Source organism: Hippopotamus amphibius, chromosome 2, assembly GCF_030028045.1.
Source record: "Hippopotamus amphibius kiboko isolate mHipAmp2 chromosome 2, mHipAmp2.hap2, whole genome shotgun sequence".
Classification (NCBI taxonomy): domain Eukaryota; kingdom Metazoa; phylum Chordata; class Mammalia; order Artiodactyla; family Hippopotamidae; genus Hippopotamus; species Hippopotamus amphibius.
In genome coordinates, this window is record NC_080187.1 from 149,093,341 (window position 1) to 149,111,368 (window position 18,028).

Genomic DNA, 18,028 nt, shown 5'->3' on the forward strand with positions numbered 1-18,028 from the left:
CCTGGATGCAGCCGGCCACAAGAATGACATCTTCTCTCTCCTAGGATGATCTCCACCTGCTCTCGTGGGCGCCCCCCTAGGGCAGGACAAAGTAGGACTCTGACATATGAATAGTTCTTGGAAGTGAGAGGCAGACGCAAAGGGAGATTTCCTCAATCTTATTTTCTGTAGCTATCTGGCTTAAAGTGAGGCCCACTTTCATGAAAAACAAAACAAACAGACAGGTGGATGACATCCTTTGTATGTTTATTATGGTACTGTAAGATTTTCCAAACCAGAGCCAATGTTCTTGGCTGCAAGCAGAAGGCCCTGGGTACACCCCTTTCAGGTGGTCCAAAGGACATCCCCAAACATGACATTTAAGACAATTCTTCATTTTCTGACAATCACTTCTTGAAGTGCATATAGAATAAATAAATAGAAAATATATCCTTGTTCATGGTGACACCTACAAGAAATGTTTACATACAAAACACACTATACATCTAATTTCCGAAAAAGGACCAGCTATTTCGGCAACAGGAAAAAGACAAGCATTTCAGAGGAGTGTTTTTGTTCTCAAAGGCCTACCTCATTTCAAGGCTTATGGACAGACAGAACAACAAGAACAATTTTCTAAGCAGTAAGAAGATGTGCGCCACCAAGAACATGCCTGGACATGGGTTCTTGGTGAATAGTTTAGGAAGGAAAGTTTTATGCACAGATCCTGTCAGACATATGTACAACTCTGAGGATTTTCAAATAGATATTGTTTCCCATGAACTGAACCAAAGACAGTCAACATTCCTGGCCATCTGCAGTGATCACATCCTAAGTGGTTCACAGTGTGAGACCCTTGCATTAAGAGTTTAGGAAAACTCAACAGAACTATAGACAAGAAGAACTTGAGGTCATTTGAACTCTCCTCCCCATGGCCTCTGATCTGCCTGGAAGAGGTCCTTCCTGGGACCTGGGCCTTTGGAGCTGCCACGTCTTAAGAGGCAGAGTCCCACCGTTACCTCCTAGCAGCTGAAAGACCTGTTTAGTGGGGAAAACCTCTTTGGCAATTGGCTCAACCTGGGGAGTGGACTTGTGGGCCGAGGCTCATTGAGTGCAGCTGGGTAGACGGAGCCAAGGAAGGAAAGAGTTTGTGGCTGGGGCAGGAAAGGGGATGAGAACCAGAGCGACCCTGGTGTCTCATGAGAGAGTACAAACCACAGATAGAGATTTCCTTCTCCAGAAGCTCTCCTGGCTCTGTCCAAGGTGGGTGAGGGAGAGAGCAGCTTAGTAGGCAGTGGCTGAGAGGGCCTTGGGTGGACCCAAGCTCTTCAGACCCCAGAGAGCCACCTAGCTGGCTCGCCAAAAATGTGTGTGCTGGGCACGCCTGCAAACCTGCAGAAGCAGGTAGCACCAGTGCAGTCACCGCAGCTGCTGGGCGCCTACTCCGGAGGGCAGGTAGTTTGAGCAAAGTGGAGGCTGCAAGACCTCCACAGCCCAGAGGAGGGCGCCCTTGTGTGCATGGAGGACAAGGAGAGAAACAGTCCTTGGCCAACTCTCTATTCTGATCTTTTTTCCCTTCAAGGGGACGAGTCCCTGTCTCGTGAGGCCACTCGGGCCGGCTGTTGAGGCAGCGTGGTGTGGCAGTAGTGTGGGGAGCGCGGCTCCATCCTGGCCCTGCCCTGGCCGCGTGGTTCTTCCCCAGGTCGGGGTGGCATGTGTCCCATCTATAAAACCAAGGCTTTGGACTAGATATCTCCTAAGGCCCTTTCCATCTCCGAAACCCCAGGCTCCCCGAGGGGTGAGCGCGTCCTCGGGGCTCCCCAAGCGCTGTCAGGGCCCCGCTGGAGGAGCTCACCTGTCTCGACCCCACCGTCTCTTGGAGCGGTTGGTGGGGCCAGGTGGCCCAGAGCTCTGGGCGTAAGGAGCCCAGCCCATCACCCCTTCTGATGCCCGCTTCTCAATGACGGGTGGGCCAGCAAGTCGAGGGTAAAGGGCACAGCTTCGGCAGATGTGGCAGAAACAGGAAGGGTGCCAGAGGCTGCCTCCTCCCTGCCCACCCAAATGCCCCCGCCCTTCATTCCTGCAGGAAGCTTCCTGACCCACCCAAGCACATAGCTCTTTCCCTCCTGGGAAGCCGCACTGGCCTCCATTTTACCTGTCTTGGCTTCCTCTACATGGCATCAGAGGGCACGGATACCTGACCACCTGTTCCACCAGACTGCGAGCCCCTTGCCTTATGCAGTACTTCTCACCCCTCCATCCTGTACGCCCAGAGCACCCAGTGTCATCGATGAAAGGAAAGTTCTCCCCTACTGCTGGGTTCCAGGCACAATGTGAAAAGCCACAGCATCTCAGTTCTGGCTCAGGGCTCAGAATGGAAAGGGCCTTTAAAAGTCACCTAGTCCAACTCCCATCCTGGGTGCCAAAGTCTCCTGAGAGGTTGAACCCCTCCGGAGGCAGGCTTACCCTTCCCCAAGGGTAGCTGTTTCCATCTTGGTGAACCAAAGATGGAATCCCGATCTACAAGACAGCTCCGAATCCCATGGATGTCGGTTCTTGCTTATAGGAACGAAGATTTCCTTAGGACCAGGGCTCTTCTTCCTACACCGACCGCCCTAACGTGCGAGCTGGAGAGTATGGGGATCTGTGGACAACCCAGCCTCTGAGGCTGCCTTCCAGCTGGAGCAGAGCTCCTGCCAAAGTGGACTCTTGCTGCCAGCACAGCCCAGGCCTCCTCGTGTGGTCCCCACATCCCCCACCGCAGAGGCACAGATAGGAGAAAAGCACCCAAGACGCTGCAGGAAAGAGGTTTCCAGCTTCAGCCAGCACTGCCCCTGGGGCTCCAGGTAGACACTTGAGTGGGGGCAGGTGGCAGCACCAGGGGTCTCTGATGCCCTCCCCTTGGCCCATCAGGGCTGACAGGTGGCCTTCCCTAGCAGCTGCCGGACAGCGCCTGGGGGACCAGCCACACTGCTCCGGGCAGTGGCCAGGAGTCCACCGTCAGAGTCCACTGCGGGGGCGGCACGGGGTGCTGGCAGTCCTCACAGCTTCTTCTTCCTCACCACGGGGATGGGCACAACTTGGAAGATTTTGGCATGGTGGTCCTCAGTGTCCAGAGTCACCCAGGTGGGCCGGAAGCCGCCTTTGAAGCCAACAAATGCCAATTTCTCTGAAAAGCAGTGATGTCACATGAGCAGAAACTTCACAAGAGAATGGCTGTACCCCACCACCTTCCAAGGTTCCCCATCGCCATCCCCCGGCCCCATCAGGTACCCCCTCCTCTAGCCACACTGGACTGTGTCCCCCTGGGAACAGCTTTGTGCCCGGTTACTGATGGGACATGGCATTGGTTTGCACAGGGTACACAGGGTCTCACCTGAGCCTCCCAGCCACCTGTGCAGAGTGCTGGCTCTGCTTTGCACAGGAGACCTCCCGGGAACCCCAGCACCTTTGAGCTGACCCTACAATTAGCAACAAGTCTCTTTCCCTCTCTGAAGCCCAGTGTCACTATTTGTCAAATAATGGCGTTCATCTGTGAGATCTCTGCCCCAGCTCCAACATTCTGTGGCTTTAGAAGGGAGTTCTGAGAAGTGGAGGAATTTGCCCAAGGGCACCAAGTTGATGGTGCAGCCCAGACCTCTAGACTCCTGAGCCCCATGCAGGGCCCTCTGTCTCATGGTTCAGAGCTCAACCCCGTCTGAGGGATGTGGTGGTCCATGTCTACACTCAGGAATGGCCCAGCCTGGCAGGCAGCATGCAATCATCACCAATGGGAAAGCGTCCCTTGACTTACAACACCTTTAGTGCACCAGCTTTTGGCAACAGGGTCTGAATTTATAAGACAGAGGCCCCAAATGCTTTCAGCACTGGGCTGGAGAAGATGCTTCTCTTCTCCTTGTGTTCTCTGTTGGCTCATCTGAAGGATTTTCATGGTTCCTGATTTTTCTCTGATTGTTGCCTGGGAAAAGCGTCCCATATGACGGTGGCTAGCTTTGATGTGTTTTGCAGTCAGGATGGCCTGGTCACTAAGGATGGCTGGCTTTGGATTAGAAAAATTAGGATCCAAATTCTAATCTTAAATTACTTAATTCTCAGTTTCTTCATCTCAAGTGGAAATAACAGTACTTCTTGTGCAGGTTATTAATGAATAACTGAGATCATTATAGGATGTTCAGCAAGGTGCAAGGCTGAGCATGTAACCATGGTAACTACAACAGACGTTATCCCTATTATCTGGAGGGTCACTCGGCCTCCCCTCTTGACCTCCCCTAGGACTCTCTCATCACACAGTCTGTGAAAATAATGAAATGCTGACAGCTCTGCCCTAGCTGGCTTCTCCCCTGAGGGGTCTGTGCCGGGCTTTATGGCAGAAGAGCTGTGTGACCTTGGACAAGCCACAAAGACTCTCAAATGAGAGCTTTGCTGACTGCAAATGGCTGTATAAATGCTGGCCATCAGCTGGAAAGAGGTAGGGCCCCGGCCGATCTGAGTAGCAGGAACTGGGATAGGAGGTCAAACTGAGCCACTGTTCCGCTGATACGTTTGTGGAAACAAAGGGCCACCTGCTGAATCGATGGGTGAGCCACTGGAGCAGTGTCCTTCCGGGGTCCAGTCCCAAGTTGGAAGGCTGTTGCTGCGGGCAGGGATGGTGACGAGGTGGCCTCTTGCCCGTGCAGGCGTGCAGACCACTAGCTGTGTCGGGGATTCGGAGGCCACACCCAGGTTTGGGGGGGAGGTGGTCTGGTCTCAGCACGGGCCAGCAGCAGCCTGCACACCGGGCATCTGCATTCCTCGTCAGCGTGAGGTCCAGTCCACACCCCTTACCTTTCAGTTTGAGCCCCTTGTCTGCGCCAAGCTTTTCCAGCACTTTAGTCCACGGGCCTCTGGAGACGTATCTTCCCTTCGATGTCATGAGAACTATGGAACTGAGCGAGAAGGGACGGGTGAGAGGACTCGACGACAAGCTGGAGTCAGGGGTGCCCTGGGAGGGATGCTGGACTGTGCGTGGTGGGACTTGAGTTAGCAGTACCCAGAGCCCCGCCGGGGACGGGGGAAGGGCAGTCTCTCCCGCGTGCCGAGCTGACCAGCTCTTTCCATGTGATGACCCACATCCTGAACAGCCTCCCACGCAGCTGGCTGCAGTTGGTGCGCATGGCCTTCTCTGAGCCTGCTCTCAGCTCATTGCTGCTCCATGTCTGTCCCCAAAGAGGACAGAGCAGGTACGCAGAGCACGCCATCTGGGGACCAGCACCTGGGCTAGGACCGGGCACACGAATGACTGCGGTGTGCATCTCTTAACTTGAACATGCAAACCCTGTTTAAATAGGACTAGATGGAAACTTGGTGCTGAAGGAAGCCAGAGCGTGGAGTCTCGCCGTGCTCCGGGGAGGGGTAACCCCTTAGACTCACATCCTCCCTCTCTGCTCAGGCAGGACAGTGTTCCTGTTCTACTTTGCAAATGGGGAGATGGAGGCAAATAGTCACCGAGTATCTGAGAGGACCTGCCAAAGGGAAGCCATGCTTGAGGGGTGGAGCGGGAAAGAGGCCTGCAGCAATGGGAGTGCCCAGCCGGAAGGTCCCCACTTGCAAAAACCCAGCTTGGGAGCAAAGGGTCTCTATTCCCCTGCCCTGGTTGCATTCAGGCCAAAGTGCTGGGAAAACAGCCGTGGTGGTGGCAGACTCAGCCTGCTGGGCCAGAAGGCAGGAAGTGCACACCTCCCCCAGGAATAGAAACAGCAGCAGAGGGCCGACGGGGCTTCTAGTTTGCATCTCAGAGGAATCCTGTAACCACAGACCACAGTCCAGACATGGAAAAACTGTATAGGATTCTGGAAGCCGTTGTTACCCCCATGTGTGTCCCATTGGGAGCAGAAGCAAGCTCTTAAAATGTAAAGGGCTTGTGTGCGGGAAGAGCAGAGCGGGAGGGTGCGGTCCGCATCCGGCTCTTCAGGAAAGCAGAGGGATAGACTGGTGGCTGTCAGGGAGAGAGGGAGCATCTCTAACACATCCTGGACTTTGGATTCGGGCTCTGTTCCCAGGAGGCTGTTTCCCCATCATTTCAGAAGAAAAGCTAACATCCCTTTGCCTTAGTTAAGCCTTCTTGCTGGGCTGGACTCAAATGAAAGTCATGCCCTCCAGATAGAATTCCCAGGAATGGGACAGGGAGACAGAGCTTCTCATGCATCTCAGCCTCCTGATGGCACCCAGAAGCTGCTTGCACACTTTAGGTGTCCCTCTCTGCCTCCTATGGGCTTCTCACACCCTTTGAGCCCCTGTACCTGTCAGCACAGAGGTTCCCATGGGGTGGCTGGGCGGAGGCACCCCCTGGAAGCCACCCTTGAGGGTTCTGGTGTGAGGAGCTGCCTCCTTTCCCTGGGACCGTAGGGCCAGGGGTGGCCCTGTGGATGTGGTAGGAAGGGTGGGGCATCCTGGCTTGTGTCTGCAATGACAGTGGGGCGAGATCTGCCTTGCCCCATCCCCTGCTGCTTTCCTGGAGGTCAGAGTGGGGCTTGGTGGTACCCAATTCCTGTCTGGGTACCCAGCGCCCACCCAGGGCACGGCTCACACCAGGTACTCAGTGAGGTGCACCAGGGCTGCAGCACAGGCTAAAAGCAGCCCTGGACGGGTCGGTCCAATGCCTCTCACCCCTGGTTCTAAACAGAGCAGCTCTGCATTTCGGTTTCTTATTCCAGGCTTCTGCATCCTGTTTCATTTCCAGGAAAGGTCCTCTCGCCCCAAAAGGCATGAAAACTAAAAATCTCTAGATGATCATATATTTCCCCAAATTGGCAAATCTGTTCCTTCTTTATGAAGCTGCACGTGAAGATGTCAATACTAAAGAAGCCTGTGATGGGGGAATAGAGCGGAGACCAAAGGCAATTAAACAAAACCCCATTCTCTGGAATCTCACATAGCGTCCAGTTCAAGCTCTTCCCATTAGATGGCATCTGGGAAGTACATTTGTTTTCATCAATGAATATTTACCAAGCACCTCCTACATGACAGATACCACGTTAAGCACCGAGACTGTCTGCTATGCTAGGTTGTGGCTTTGGAGTGAATTCTCCATCCATTATACTAGGAATGCAAATATGAGTTAGATATGGTCCCTATGTAAAGAAGCCCATACCCTAGATGGGGGAGTAGACATGTCCACTGGTCCTACAGGGGGTGGGGTACACAGGCCTTTTTGGTTGGATTAGAAGACACCTCACCAAAGAGGTGATATGTGAGTTAGATTTGAAAGGTGGTGGAGGAATTACCAAAGATTTCTAGGAAAGGGTACAGGAGATACATGTATTTAAGAGGCTCAACTCCCCAGTATGGTAGCTGGGTTCATGAGGGGGAGGCCGGACAAGGGAGCCTGTTAGGTGACTGTGCTGATGGTGTGGGTGACAGAGAAGGGCCCCGGATAGAGCAGGGATGCAGAGGATGCGGCGGAATAACTAGCCAGAGAGCAGCGATGCAGGCAGAGTTGACAGGATGCGGTTACAGAGTGTGGTGGTAGTGGAAAGAAAGACAAGAGCCCAGCATGGTGCCCAGACTCTGGTCTAGCTGACCGGATGGAAGATGATGGTTTCACCAAAACGTGGAAAAGAGGAGTAACTGGTTTGGGGGATTAAAAAAAAAAAAGAAATGGATGAGAATTCAGTTCCATAGGAGACATCCAGGTGACGTGGTCCAAGTGGCAGTTGGATAAAAATATCTGGCATTTAGGAGGGAGAAGTGGACTGGAGGTTCTCAAAAGCCACCAGCATTTGGATCGGATTGAAAGTGTGGGAGGGGATGAGCTCATGCCGGGAGAGTGGGTTGTGATGGGGGCACAGGGCCAGGGCAGGCTTCCCATTTGTATCTGGGTAGACCGTCCGCCTCAGGCTGACCTACATTCACCATGGCCCTGGCTCCAATGGGAGAGGCACCAGGCGGGGAGGCTGTGTAGGCAGACCGCGGACGCTCCCTAAGCCTTCTCAGACCAGACTGTGCCGAAGGTCTCAGGGGCAGGGAGGGGGTCTCAGGCAGGGGTCTGCGGCCCGGCAGCCAGTTCTCGAAGCAGAGCCGCAGACTCACTTGTCAGGGATGGCCGACACATAATTGAAGAGCTGCCACGGGATGCCCTGCAGGATGGCGGTCCTGAAGCTGGTGTGGTTCACCACATGCCCGTGTCTCCCGTCAATCACCACCACCTGGATGCCATCCTCCGCGCTCAGGTACTTCTTCCCATCCACCTGCAGACAACCAGCAGCACACAGGGTGACGCGGAGGGAACCGAAAGCAGCAGAGCCCTGAGGTTCTCCTGCCCAGGGGTGGGGGGGGTCCCATGCAGACTCTGAAGACAGAGGTTGCTGATGCAGCTGTTCAAAGCATAAAACTCCCTTCAATCAGTTCCTTGCAGCCCCCTGTATTGGGTTGAATGATGGCCCCCCGCCCCCCAAGACATGTCTACTGCAACCTGTGAAAGTGACCTTATTTGGACATAAGGCCTTTGCAGATGTAATTAAGTTAAGGATCTCGAGATGAGGTCATCCTGGATTTCAGATGGGCCCTAAATCCAACGGCAGATGTCCTTAGAAGGACGAGGCAGGGGGAGGCGTAAGACTCAGACACACGCGGGAGAGACCACGTGAGGACAGAGGCAGAGGTTGGAGGACGCAGCTACAGCCAAGGACCCTCCGGGGCAGCTGGCAGCCACCAGAGGCTAGAAGCAGCCTGGAACGGACCCGCCCTCAGAGCATCCAGGGGGAACAGACCCTGCCAACACCTTGATCGGGGACCTCTGGCTTGTGAACTGTGAGAGGATACGTTTCTGTCGTTTTAAGCCACCTGGTTTGGGGTCATTTGTGACAAGAGCCCTAGGAAACTAACCTCACGTGTTTCTCAGTGAGCAAAGCCACGCTGGGCTGGGGTGAGGGTTGCTTACTTCAATGTAGGCCAAGTCGTTCGTAAGGTGGAAGAAGCGCTGCTTGACACTTTCCATCTTCACTTCCAGGAAGTGGTCCTTGGTCTTCTGGAAAATAAACAAAACCCGGAGTGGCTGTCAGGTGCGGGGAGTTAAGTGGACAGCCCGATGCGTGGTCACCCCCCTCACTGCCCCGTACCCCCCAGTCTCAAGAAGCGGTCTGAGGAGCAGAGCGGATGTCAGCAGAGGACCCTGATGGGGTCTGGGCCTGGCTGAAGGCAGAGGGGCCCCAGGCTCGCTGTCGGCCACTCACCAGCTGAGAACCAGAGAGCTTCTTGGGCATCGGCACGTCCACAATGGCCCTCTCCGTGAACCTGGGGTAGGCTGTGGCCGTGCAGTCACTGACGCCCGCGTTCTTGGGGATCAGAGCTTTAATCCTGATTCTCTCACAGCCCTTCACAGAGCAGAAGGCAAACTTCTCTCTCTCATTCTGAGCTTTCAGTTTCAGGAAAAGCAGCCTGCGCACAGAAGCAGAGCGGGGCGGTTCCGTTTGGTGTCTACATCCTCCTCTTCTTCCTCCTCCCCCTCCCCCACCCCCTCCTCTCCCAAAGACATTTACCCAGCACCATGTGCTGGCCACAGGGATTAGACCTGGTGGGCCCTACAAAATGGATCTGTGTCCACTACAAGGTTCTATGTGGTTGGAGAAATAAAAAATAAATGCATTGAAGAAAAAGCTAACACTGACAATTTTCATTTTCTGAGCATGTGCTCTCTGCCATGCTATGCACATGCCATAAACCGACATATTTTCTCATTTAATCCTCAGACAACCCTGGCCAGGAGGCACTGTTATCATCCCGATTTCTCAGCTCCTGACGGCTCAGAGAAGGGAAGTGACTTGCCAGGACCACACAGCATGAAAGGGACAGAGCTGGGATTTTCCATCCCAACCCTGTGGCTGGTGAGGAAAATGCTATCAGGCTTCTCAACTCGACTTTTCTTCTAAACATAATTTATTCTTGTTTCTTGTGAAGCTGACCTGGTGGTCCAGGGAGTCAGATGATGAGGAAACCAAGGTACCAGTTAGGGACTGTTATTATTTTTCTTTTGCTTTCGGGTGGATTCCCATGTCGGAAACATTAGACTATATTAGAGTACATGACGCAGGCTATCTAGCGCCGACCCTCTGTGGGAGCTGACCCTCTGTGGAGCCCAGTCTGCCCAGCAAGCTGGGTTTGCACCATGATGTCACGACACCCCACCCCCCACTGCACGCCAGACTTGCAGCGGGGTCACTGACTAGCTACGCAATGACCAAGGAGCTTCTCCCTCTCACGGATTTGAAGTGAGACCCAGTGTCTCTTGTCAACTACTGGTTGGTGCTTGAACTGGAAGTCCACATGGAGTCCGGGCTGGGGCAACGGTTTTGAGCCATGTGCCCACTTAGGCTTTGAGAGGGGAAGGCAGTTTGCAGCCAGAAGCTGATACTCGAGGCCAAGCAAGGAAGGGGACGTGTGTGAACGTGAGGAGAAAGAGGGCAGGCGAGCTGCGCAAGCCGCCCGGTCCCTCGGGCTTGGCTGTTTTCAGCACAGGAGCCCCGGGGCCCAGCTGGGATGACTTCCTGAAGAGGCCGTGGTTCCCTCTCAGGAACATCTCCACGCTGAGCTCACTTGAGTGGCTTTACGTTTCTTGACATCAAGCAACCCCTGAATAGAACAGTTCTCATACGGAAGAACTGCTGGGGGGGTCTCTTGCTCCGGCTAAGGACTGAGATTCTTCCTCTGCGTGCCCTGCTCTGCATGGGGCGGGGGGAGCTTTGAGCGGCTTAGGAGGAAGGCCGTTCAGTGCTGCCTGTCATCGCTTCTCCCCCGGAGGCTCCCACACAAGGTCAGAAACCACCCCAAGGGACAAGATCATGAGTAAGATCCCGAAAAGAGACCCAGGCGCAGAAGTGAGTCTGGTCCTAGGGCTTCTGCACAAGACTGTCAGTATTCAGGTTTCCTCGCTGTCATGATACATATCAGATGATCCAAACTGGAGGGCCCTAGAAGACCATCTAGCCCTCACCCCTTATTTTACAGACAGCAGCTGCCCTCTGTCATCCTCTTCGACACAGATGTGTCCTACTCAGCTGGACTGGGAGGCCCTGGCGTCAATAAGCCTGGGCTCAGATCCTGGCTGTGACCAGGTAACATTTCAGAGCAGCCCCACTGATGGTCACGCACCTGAGTACTACACTTACCTATAGTTTAGCACTACCTGGCTTACATGGTATCTGTCAAACTCCAGGACACAGCTGAAATCACTTGAGTATTTTTTTTTAACCTTGAAAGATTGACAGAGGTGATTCAGAGTATGAAATACATCTCACGTTTTGGGACCCCTTCACTTGTAGCCTACTTGCTTTTTATTTTACCCCCGATGATAACAAATTGGGTTATCAAGTGTCCTAGGCCACAGCAGACTAGAAGGCTGGTGCTCTGAATGTGAGTAAGAAAGAACAACACAACTGCAAGGCAACAAGATCATGAAAATCAGCCCTAAGGATTAAAAACGCCCAAGAGTTTGGGCTTATGCCCAGGAAACAAACCTCCCGTACTCCAGCCCACAGTCCCTAAGGCTGTCATTGAATTAAAGCACAGCATGATAATCAATAGGTGTAATGATTAACTCAGCCACCAACACAAAGGTTGAATTAAGCAAAAAAATCTGCTTAAAGGGAAAAAAACCATAAACATTTAAATGTGTTGACTAAAAAGGTTCAACTTGTTTCGTGGCAGTTTCCATTTGAAAAATGCACACCTTTGGAACATCCCAAGCCTCATGACCCAAAAAGAAGAAGCAAATATGCATAGATGGGGCTAGGAAGACTTTACCTTATCACCATTTTGAAAATCGCGATAGTTTCTGCTTTTGTGTGAAGGATATGTAATTCCTCCTCCAGTTTTCATATGGAGGGATTTTTTTAAACCCTCCTGGACCTGGCCCATCCCCTCGCTGACGTCTTCCCAGGGGGAGTGGAGTGACTCATGTGACTGCTGGGTGTGGGTATATAGGGCAGCCCGTAGAGGCGGGACTCTGGTCTGCTCCCCCGGCACCCTATGTTGTGAGGGTTGGGTTCCGAGTGGGGAGCCCCCAGTCGCTCAGGGCTGCCTGGGGCTGGGTAGGTGCGCTTGGGACGGCACCCCAGCAGCTCCATCATCAGTAAGACTGACAGCGGCCTCTCCACCTGCTGTCTTTGCCCCACCACTGGCTTAGAATGGACGTGGGAAAAGGGGTGCTATTCCCTGCCTCCCCCGACCCCAACATTTTTACTTATGTGTCTGACTTTCAGATTTGAATTTTCCTTGAATCAAATTGAGACAGCCCTATCTTTATAGATATTTCTAAGCACCTTCTATCTATCTCCTTATCCTTGATTTCTATACAAGAATGGGAAAATGGCCATAAAACAATCCTTTACCCTCAGTTTCCAGAGGGCTGGCCAGCAACAGCTTCATTGGTTTGGAGAGGTGTTGTCATTCTTCAGGTGTTAGAATAACTCTCTTTTCAGGGAAGGCGACCAAAAGCTCCCTGTCTCCAGGATCTGTCCCCATCATATCCCTACTGAATAGAACCTAGTGCAGTTGAGTGAAAGGGGGAGGATTTGGGGTACAGATAGATGTGGGCTCAAAGCTGGCCATGCCACGTTTGTGCTGTGTTCTCTGAGCAAGTCATTCCCATTTACCCTGTGCCTTCTTTGCCCACTTCTAGATTACGGATAGTATCTCCTGCTCCGACTAGATTCTAAGGAATTGAGGTCACGTACCACGTTTTCTCAATTTTAAGATTCACTGCTTTCACTTTTCTTTTCTGAGATAGGTATATTCCCTACAATCCACGTGTATATTAATAAAGTGCTTATATTAGTCCTGAAGCTTCACAGCTTTAAAAATGTCATTGGTGGATGGTACAATCCACCTGAGATTGGAAGTGCTGAGGCAAGTTTCCTACATTAGCGGGCACTCACTGCACGGTAGGTCTTAGGATTATTGGAAAGGCCGGGGGACCACATGAGAACGACCGCTTTCCTGCAGCCCAGAGAGGGCTCCTTACCCCGAGTCCTCGTCCCAGTAGTAGTGGCTCCTGCCAGGGTAGCTCTGCTCCACTTTGTCCATCTGCGAGGTCCTCACGAAGATGCCCGTCTTGGACGTTTGCTTCAGCAGGCGATTGTGAACATCCGAGAGGATGGAAAAGGTGGTGCCCTGGGGGTAGCAGAACCCCACTCGGATCCAGTCACCCCTAGAACCAGAAGTACAGTCAGGTTACAAGCGAGGATGTGCAGGCCACGGGGCCTCCTCAGTGTGCACTGGACAGAGACCAAAGAATTCTCCACCAGTTGGCACTTCCACTTTCCAGTGGGGCATTTGGAAATGCTTGCTGTTGGTAATGACTGGGTCACAAAGTGTTCAAGGAGAGAGGGAGAAACGGTGACTGCAGTGAATGAGGGGCATCGTTGCAGTGGTTTGGTGGGGCCTCCTCAGGGCCTGCACTGGGTGCTCCTTGTGGAACGCTGGCTGGGGGCTGGGGGGGTGGGGCAGACAAAAAACGTTCTTTCAACCGGGCTGGAGTGAAAGAGCCAGGATGTGTAGGATCAGCCCTTCCTGGTCCAGCCTGATTGCGGGGCCCATTTCAACTCTTTGGGTCTCATTTTTGGCATCTGATCAATGTCTGCCTCAAGGGAATGCTGTGATGTGCACAGAAAATACGTGAACATAAATACATGAAGCTCTCTCCAGATGCCCTCAGCTTAGTCCCTCTACCTCACAGTCTCATTTCTCTCTCTGTAAAATGGTAACTAGAGCTGCCAGGGATTCTGGTCACACACTGAGCACTTTGCAAAGCCAGGTTCCTGGGTGAAATGCCTGCATACACTGTCTCACTCGATCCTCGTTGCAATTCTGCAGAGTAAGAATATCCCCATCTCTTAGATGAAGGAACTGAGGTTCCCAGGGGTGAGATACCCTGCCCGAGGTCACCCATGTCCAGAATAGGGGCTCAGCCCAGGTCTTCTGATTCTTAACCACTGAGTGATGTCACACCTAGATCCATCCTCATGCAGGGATGACATGGGCGAGCCTGAGGGTCTGTGAGTGGGGAACCTGGGACTTGGCAACGAGGCATCGATATCACCACTGCCTTGAGCTCGGCCACAGCAGCTGTCCCTAGGTCACACTGCTCCTGGCCAGGCACCCACTCACTTGTTGAAGTTGATGAGCCAGATGGTGAGCTCGGCAGGGGCTGTCTGGTCCCAGTGGATGGTGTAGCCCTTCTGCAGGGTGATGACCGGCTGATACTGCTGGTAGTGGGTGCTCCTGGTCAGGGCTCCTTCCAGGTAGAGAGGGTGGCTGGGGAAGTCATTCTTGATGATCTTCATTCGCAGATTACTGGTCTTGTAGGCCTGAATGTACATCTTTTAAAGCCCCAAAAGGAAACACACAGCACGGTAATTACAAGGGATTATTCCAAGAGCGTCTGGTTAGCATCTGACTACAGAATACACTTTCAAAAGCACCTTCTCTTCACAGAGCCCTTTTTAGAAAGCTTGAATGAAAGAAGGCCAAATAAGGGGGGGCATCTCTTTCTGCTGGTGAATACAGCCGAAGCTGTACCATGCAATCCAGCTAATGCTTTCTGTACATCTTCAAAAAAGCGCTCTGTTGAGGAGAGACCAGTGGAAACTTGGGGGAAGTCTGCTTAACAGCAAACTTTGGGAAAAGGAGAGGGATCAGGAAGGAGGAGGAAGCGAGAGAGAATTTTTACACTTCTGCTGCAAATGCAACTCCCCTTTAACCGCCTGCTGTCCTGTCTATATTTGAGAAAGAGCCTGGTGTGTTGGCTGCCTGCGTCTCCCTCTGATTCTCAGTGTCTGGTCTGTGTGGTCAGTGCATGTGGCTATGAGCACACATCACTGTCAGCCACTGAATCCAAGGGATAAAAGAGCTTTGGGCCACCCTTGATTTAAAGCACTGTGTCCTGGTAGAGAACAGACCTGTGGTTGCCAAGGGGGAGGGGGGGGAGGGAGAGAGATGGACTGGGAATTTGGGATTGGTGGATGCAAACTATTACACATAGAATGGATAAACAAAGTCCTACTGTAGAGCACAGGGAACTATATCCAGTACCCTGTGATAAACCATAATGGAAGAGAACATGAAAAAGAATGTCTATATGTGTATAACTGAGTCACTTTGCTATACAGCAGAGATTGGCACATTGAAAATCAACTATGCTTCCATAAAAAAATTCATTAAAAAATAAAAAACTGTGTCCTGTTTTAGGACCTGTCCTATTTCATAAGGTGACATCCCTGTAGCTGTGGCCAAGAGAGACCATCACATCAGGATGCAATGATGTTGTGCCTCTGGAAAGAAGGGGTTATCATCCTCTCTAGTCGCATCACACAAAAAATGGGCAGAGAAACTTCAACGCTGCCCTAGTATGGAGTTGCCATTATGAGTATGAGTTTAAAGGTACATTCAAGCCTTTTGTAAGCTGTAAAGTGGAAGGAGGAGATTACTAATAATAATTAACCAGCAGCCAGTTATGATAACCTCCAAGCTCTAACTAACAATCCGTCCTTTTCTGCAGAAGATAAGCAATGTATCGGAAAGAAAGGATGGGAAGGAAGCTCAAGATCAAGGCTCCACCTGGGCTGTTTCACCCTTGAATCAGGGATGCTGTAATGCCCAGAGTGTGGCTGCAAAGCTTAAGGGTTTAGTCACCCTCTACTCATTCAGGTCAGAACCCCCATCTCTCAGCTCCCTCTGACTCCACTTCCCTTCTTATCTGCTCTAGACCATCCCATCAACCACTCGCTCCCGTAGCATCAGATCCCTCGGCCTGGGCCTGGATCGTTCCACAGGTCCACCTCTTCTGCAGGGCCCTGGAGCAGGCCTGAGGAAGTCCCCCAGCCAAGGACAGAGGGGCCCCTTTCATGCTCCATCTGCAGCTTCCACTGGGCTTGCAGCACAGCCTGGCACTCCTCCCACACGCCTCTATCAGCAGTTCCCAGGCTCTAGGCACCTCTTCCCAACCTGATCGCTCTCTGCAGGCCACCCGGCTCAGGCCCACTCTCTGCCCACTCAGCGCATGACCTCCCCTTCTACTAGGAAAGAGACACCCTGGACCTGCCTGCCCCTGGCCCCTGCCTTCCTCTGCGCACCGCCTCCTGCTACCGCCAGCCCCTCCCGCCTCCACTGGCGCCTGCTCCCAGCACAGCCCTGCCCCGGGAGCCCACCTAGCCCCACTATAGCCCTTAGCCCTCACTGGCACGAGCTCCCTGTCTCGTCCCTCCCCAGACACAAAACCACCTTCAGTTCTTTTTTTTTTCCCTTTTGGCCACACCACGGGGCTTGTGGAATCCCAGTTCCCCAACCAGGGATCGAACCCCCGGCCTCGGCAGTGAGAGTCCTCACCACTGGACCGCAGGGAAGCCCACCTTTAGCTCTTTTCTAACGCCCCGATGCCCACAGGGGAGATAGCGATGCCCGCCTGTGGGATGGTGGTAAGGATTCCTCATTCCTACTTTTTCCGGCCCCGTCTGGGGCCACCAGGCTCAGGTGCTTCCCTCCTGATCTGACAGCTCTCATCTCCTCGGGGGCTCTCTCCTCTGGCTCATTTAGTCTTCAGCCATCCCTCCAAATAACATCAGTAACAATACTACAGTAACTCCTATTTTCACACTCCAGGAACTTCCCATGCGGCCACTGGGCACCGGCAATGTGGCTGGTGTGGCTGAGGATCTGAATTTCAAATCTCATTTTAATTCATTTATATTTCAAACCCAAAGCGGCATGAAATAGTTTTCCATTAAACACAGCCTTATTGTTTTGGTAGGACTGGCTTTTACTTTAACTGTAGAAAACTCGAATCTAAATTGAAACGGTCTCTGAGTATAAAATATGCAGGGAATTGAAGCCTTTGAATAGGAAAAAATATGAACGTAAAGTGCCTCATTAATGAGTTTTTTATACTGATTACATGTTGAGATGATAGTATTGTGAATAGACTGAACTAGAGTATGTTATTGAAATAGATGTTACTCGTATATTTTTGCTTTTTAAAGTAAGTACTGGAACATTTAAGATCACCTGGACGGTTTGTATTGTATTTCTGGTGGAGTGGGCTGGTGAAGCACTTTACGTGCTCATTAAGAGGGTTCAGCTATTATCCTGATTTTACAGAAGAGAAAACTGAGGTTCCAAGAGTTTAGGTAATTTGCCCAAGGTCACACGGTAAGTGTGGGAGCCTGACGTCTTTTTCTAAGCACTCTGCTTGCAAAGCGTCTTCACTGGGACTTTTTGAAAATCCTACTGGGTGAGGAGAAAAAAGAAAAAGAAAAAAAGAACAAGAAGGAAGACGCCTATGTCTCTTTCTGGCCCGGAAGAGAGGCAGGCATGCAGCAGGCTCTCACTCGATGCTCGTCCTATGAGTGGGCGATGGGTGACATGGAGGCGGTGTGCCCTGTGCCCCACCTGCGCGTAGCGCCCGCTGCAGACGGCGCCTCTCCAGTCCGGGACGTTGATGCAGTCTGGATGCCGGACCAGCCAGTTGTCGTCCTTGGTGAGGTAGGACCCGGGGTACTCGGACACGGAGCCGTCCACGTCGTGGAACACCGACGTCTTGTCCCCATCCATGTCCAGCTGGTTGAACCAGGGCCCAGGCTCCCCGAAGAACACTCTGGAAGTAATCTAAACAGAGCCCGGGAAAGTCAGGCTAGGCCAGAAGGTGAAGGGAGGCATCATCGAGCCGTCATGGAGCCAGGGCTACGTTCCGGCCTCTCGCTGACATTACAAACCAGCCGAACCAAAGAGGCTCTGGGGCAGCGTAGGAAACTGCACGGCTGACCTCTCAGACAGAGCCAGAAAAACAGCCGAACCTTCACTGCGCCTCAACTCTCAGACCTGGCACGTTATTTGGCCTCTGCTCCCTGGAGGGCTGGCTGCTGTGTGTGACCCCGGAGAGAGCTCTGATATGTGGCTCAAAACACCGCAGGGGTGGGGGAGGCGGGGACAGGAGTGTGTGTGTGTGTGAGAGAGAGAGAGAGAGTGTGAGGTTGAGGTGGTGGGAGTGAATGTTTGTATGAGAAAGTATGTACACATGTATAAC

At 52.5% G+C, this 18,028-nt stretch overlaps 1 protein-coding gene across 2 annotated transcripts in view; it reads right to left on the reverse strand.

Moving 5' to 3' along the window:
- Window positions 1–229: 229 nt before the first annotated feature.
- CEMIP (cell migration inducing hyaluronidase 1) overlaps window positions 230–18,028 on the reverse strand; it is a 161,121-nt gene continuing 143,322 nt past the window's right edge. The window contains exons 22-29 of one of the 2 annotated variants that reach the window (XM_057722302.1): window positions 17,395–17,610; window positions 14,119–14,330; window positions 12,974–13,159; window positions 9,189–9,393; window positions 8,897–8,980; window positions 8,047–8,204; window positions 4,804–4,904; window positions 230–3,148 (exon numbers count right to left, since the gene is read on the reverse strand). In XM_057722302.1, the coding sequence (XP_057578285.1) occupies window positions 3,021–3,148; window positions 4,804–4,904; window positions 8,047–8,204; window positions 8,897–8,980; window positions 9,189–9,393; window positions 12,974–13,159; window positions 14,119–14,330; window positions 17,395–17,610 (1,290 nt within the window). In that variant the 3' untranslated portion in view covers window positions 230–3,020. Of the gene's footprint in view, window positions 3,149–4,803; window positions 4,905–8,046; window positions 8,205–8,896; window positions 8,984–9,188; window positions 9,394–12,973; window positions 13,160–14,118; window positions 14,331–17,394; window positions 17,611–18,028 lie in introns of both variants that reach the window. The other variant, XM_057722300.1, reaches the window with a different exon arrangement.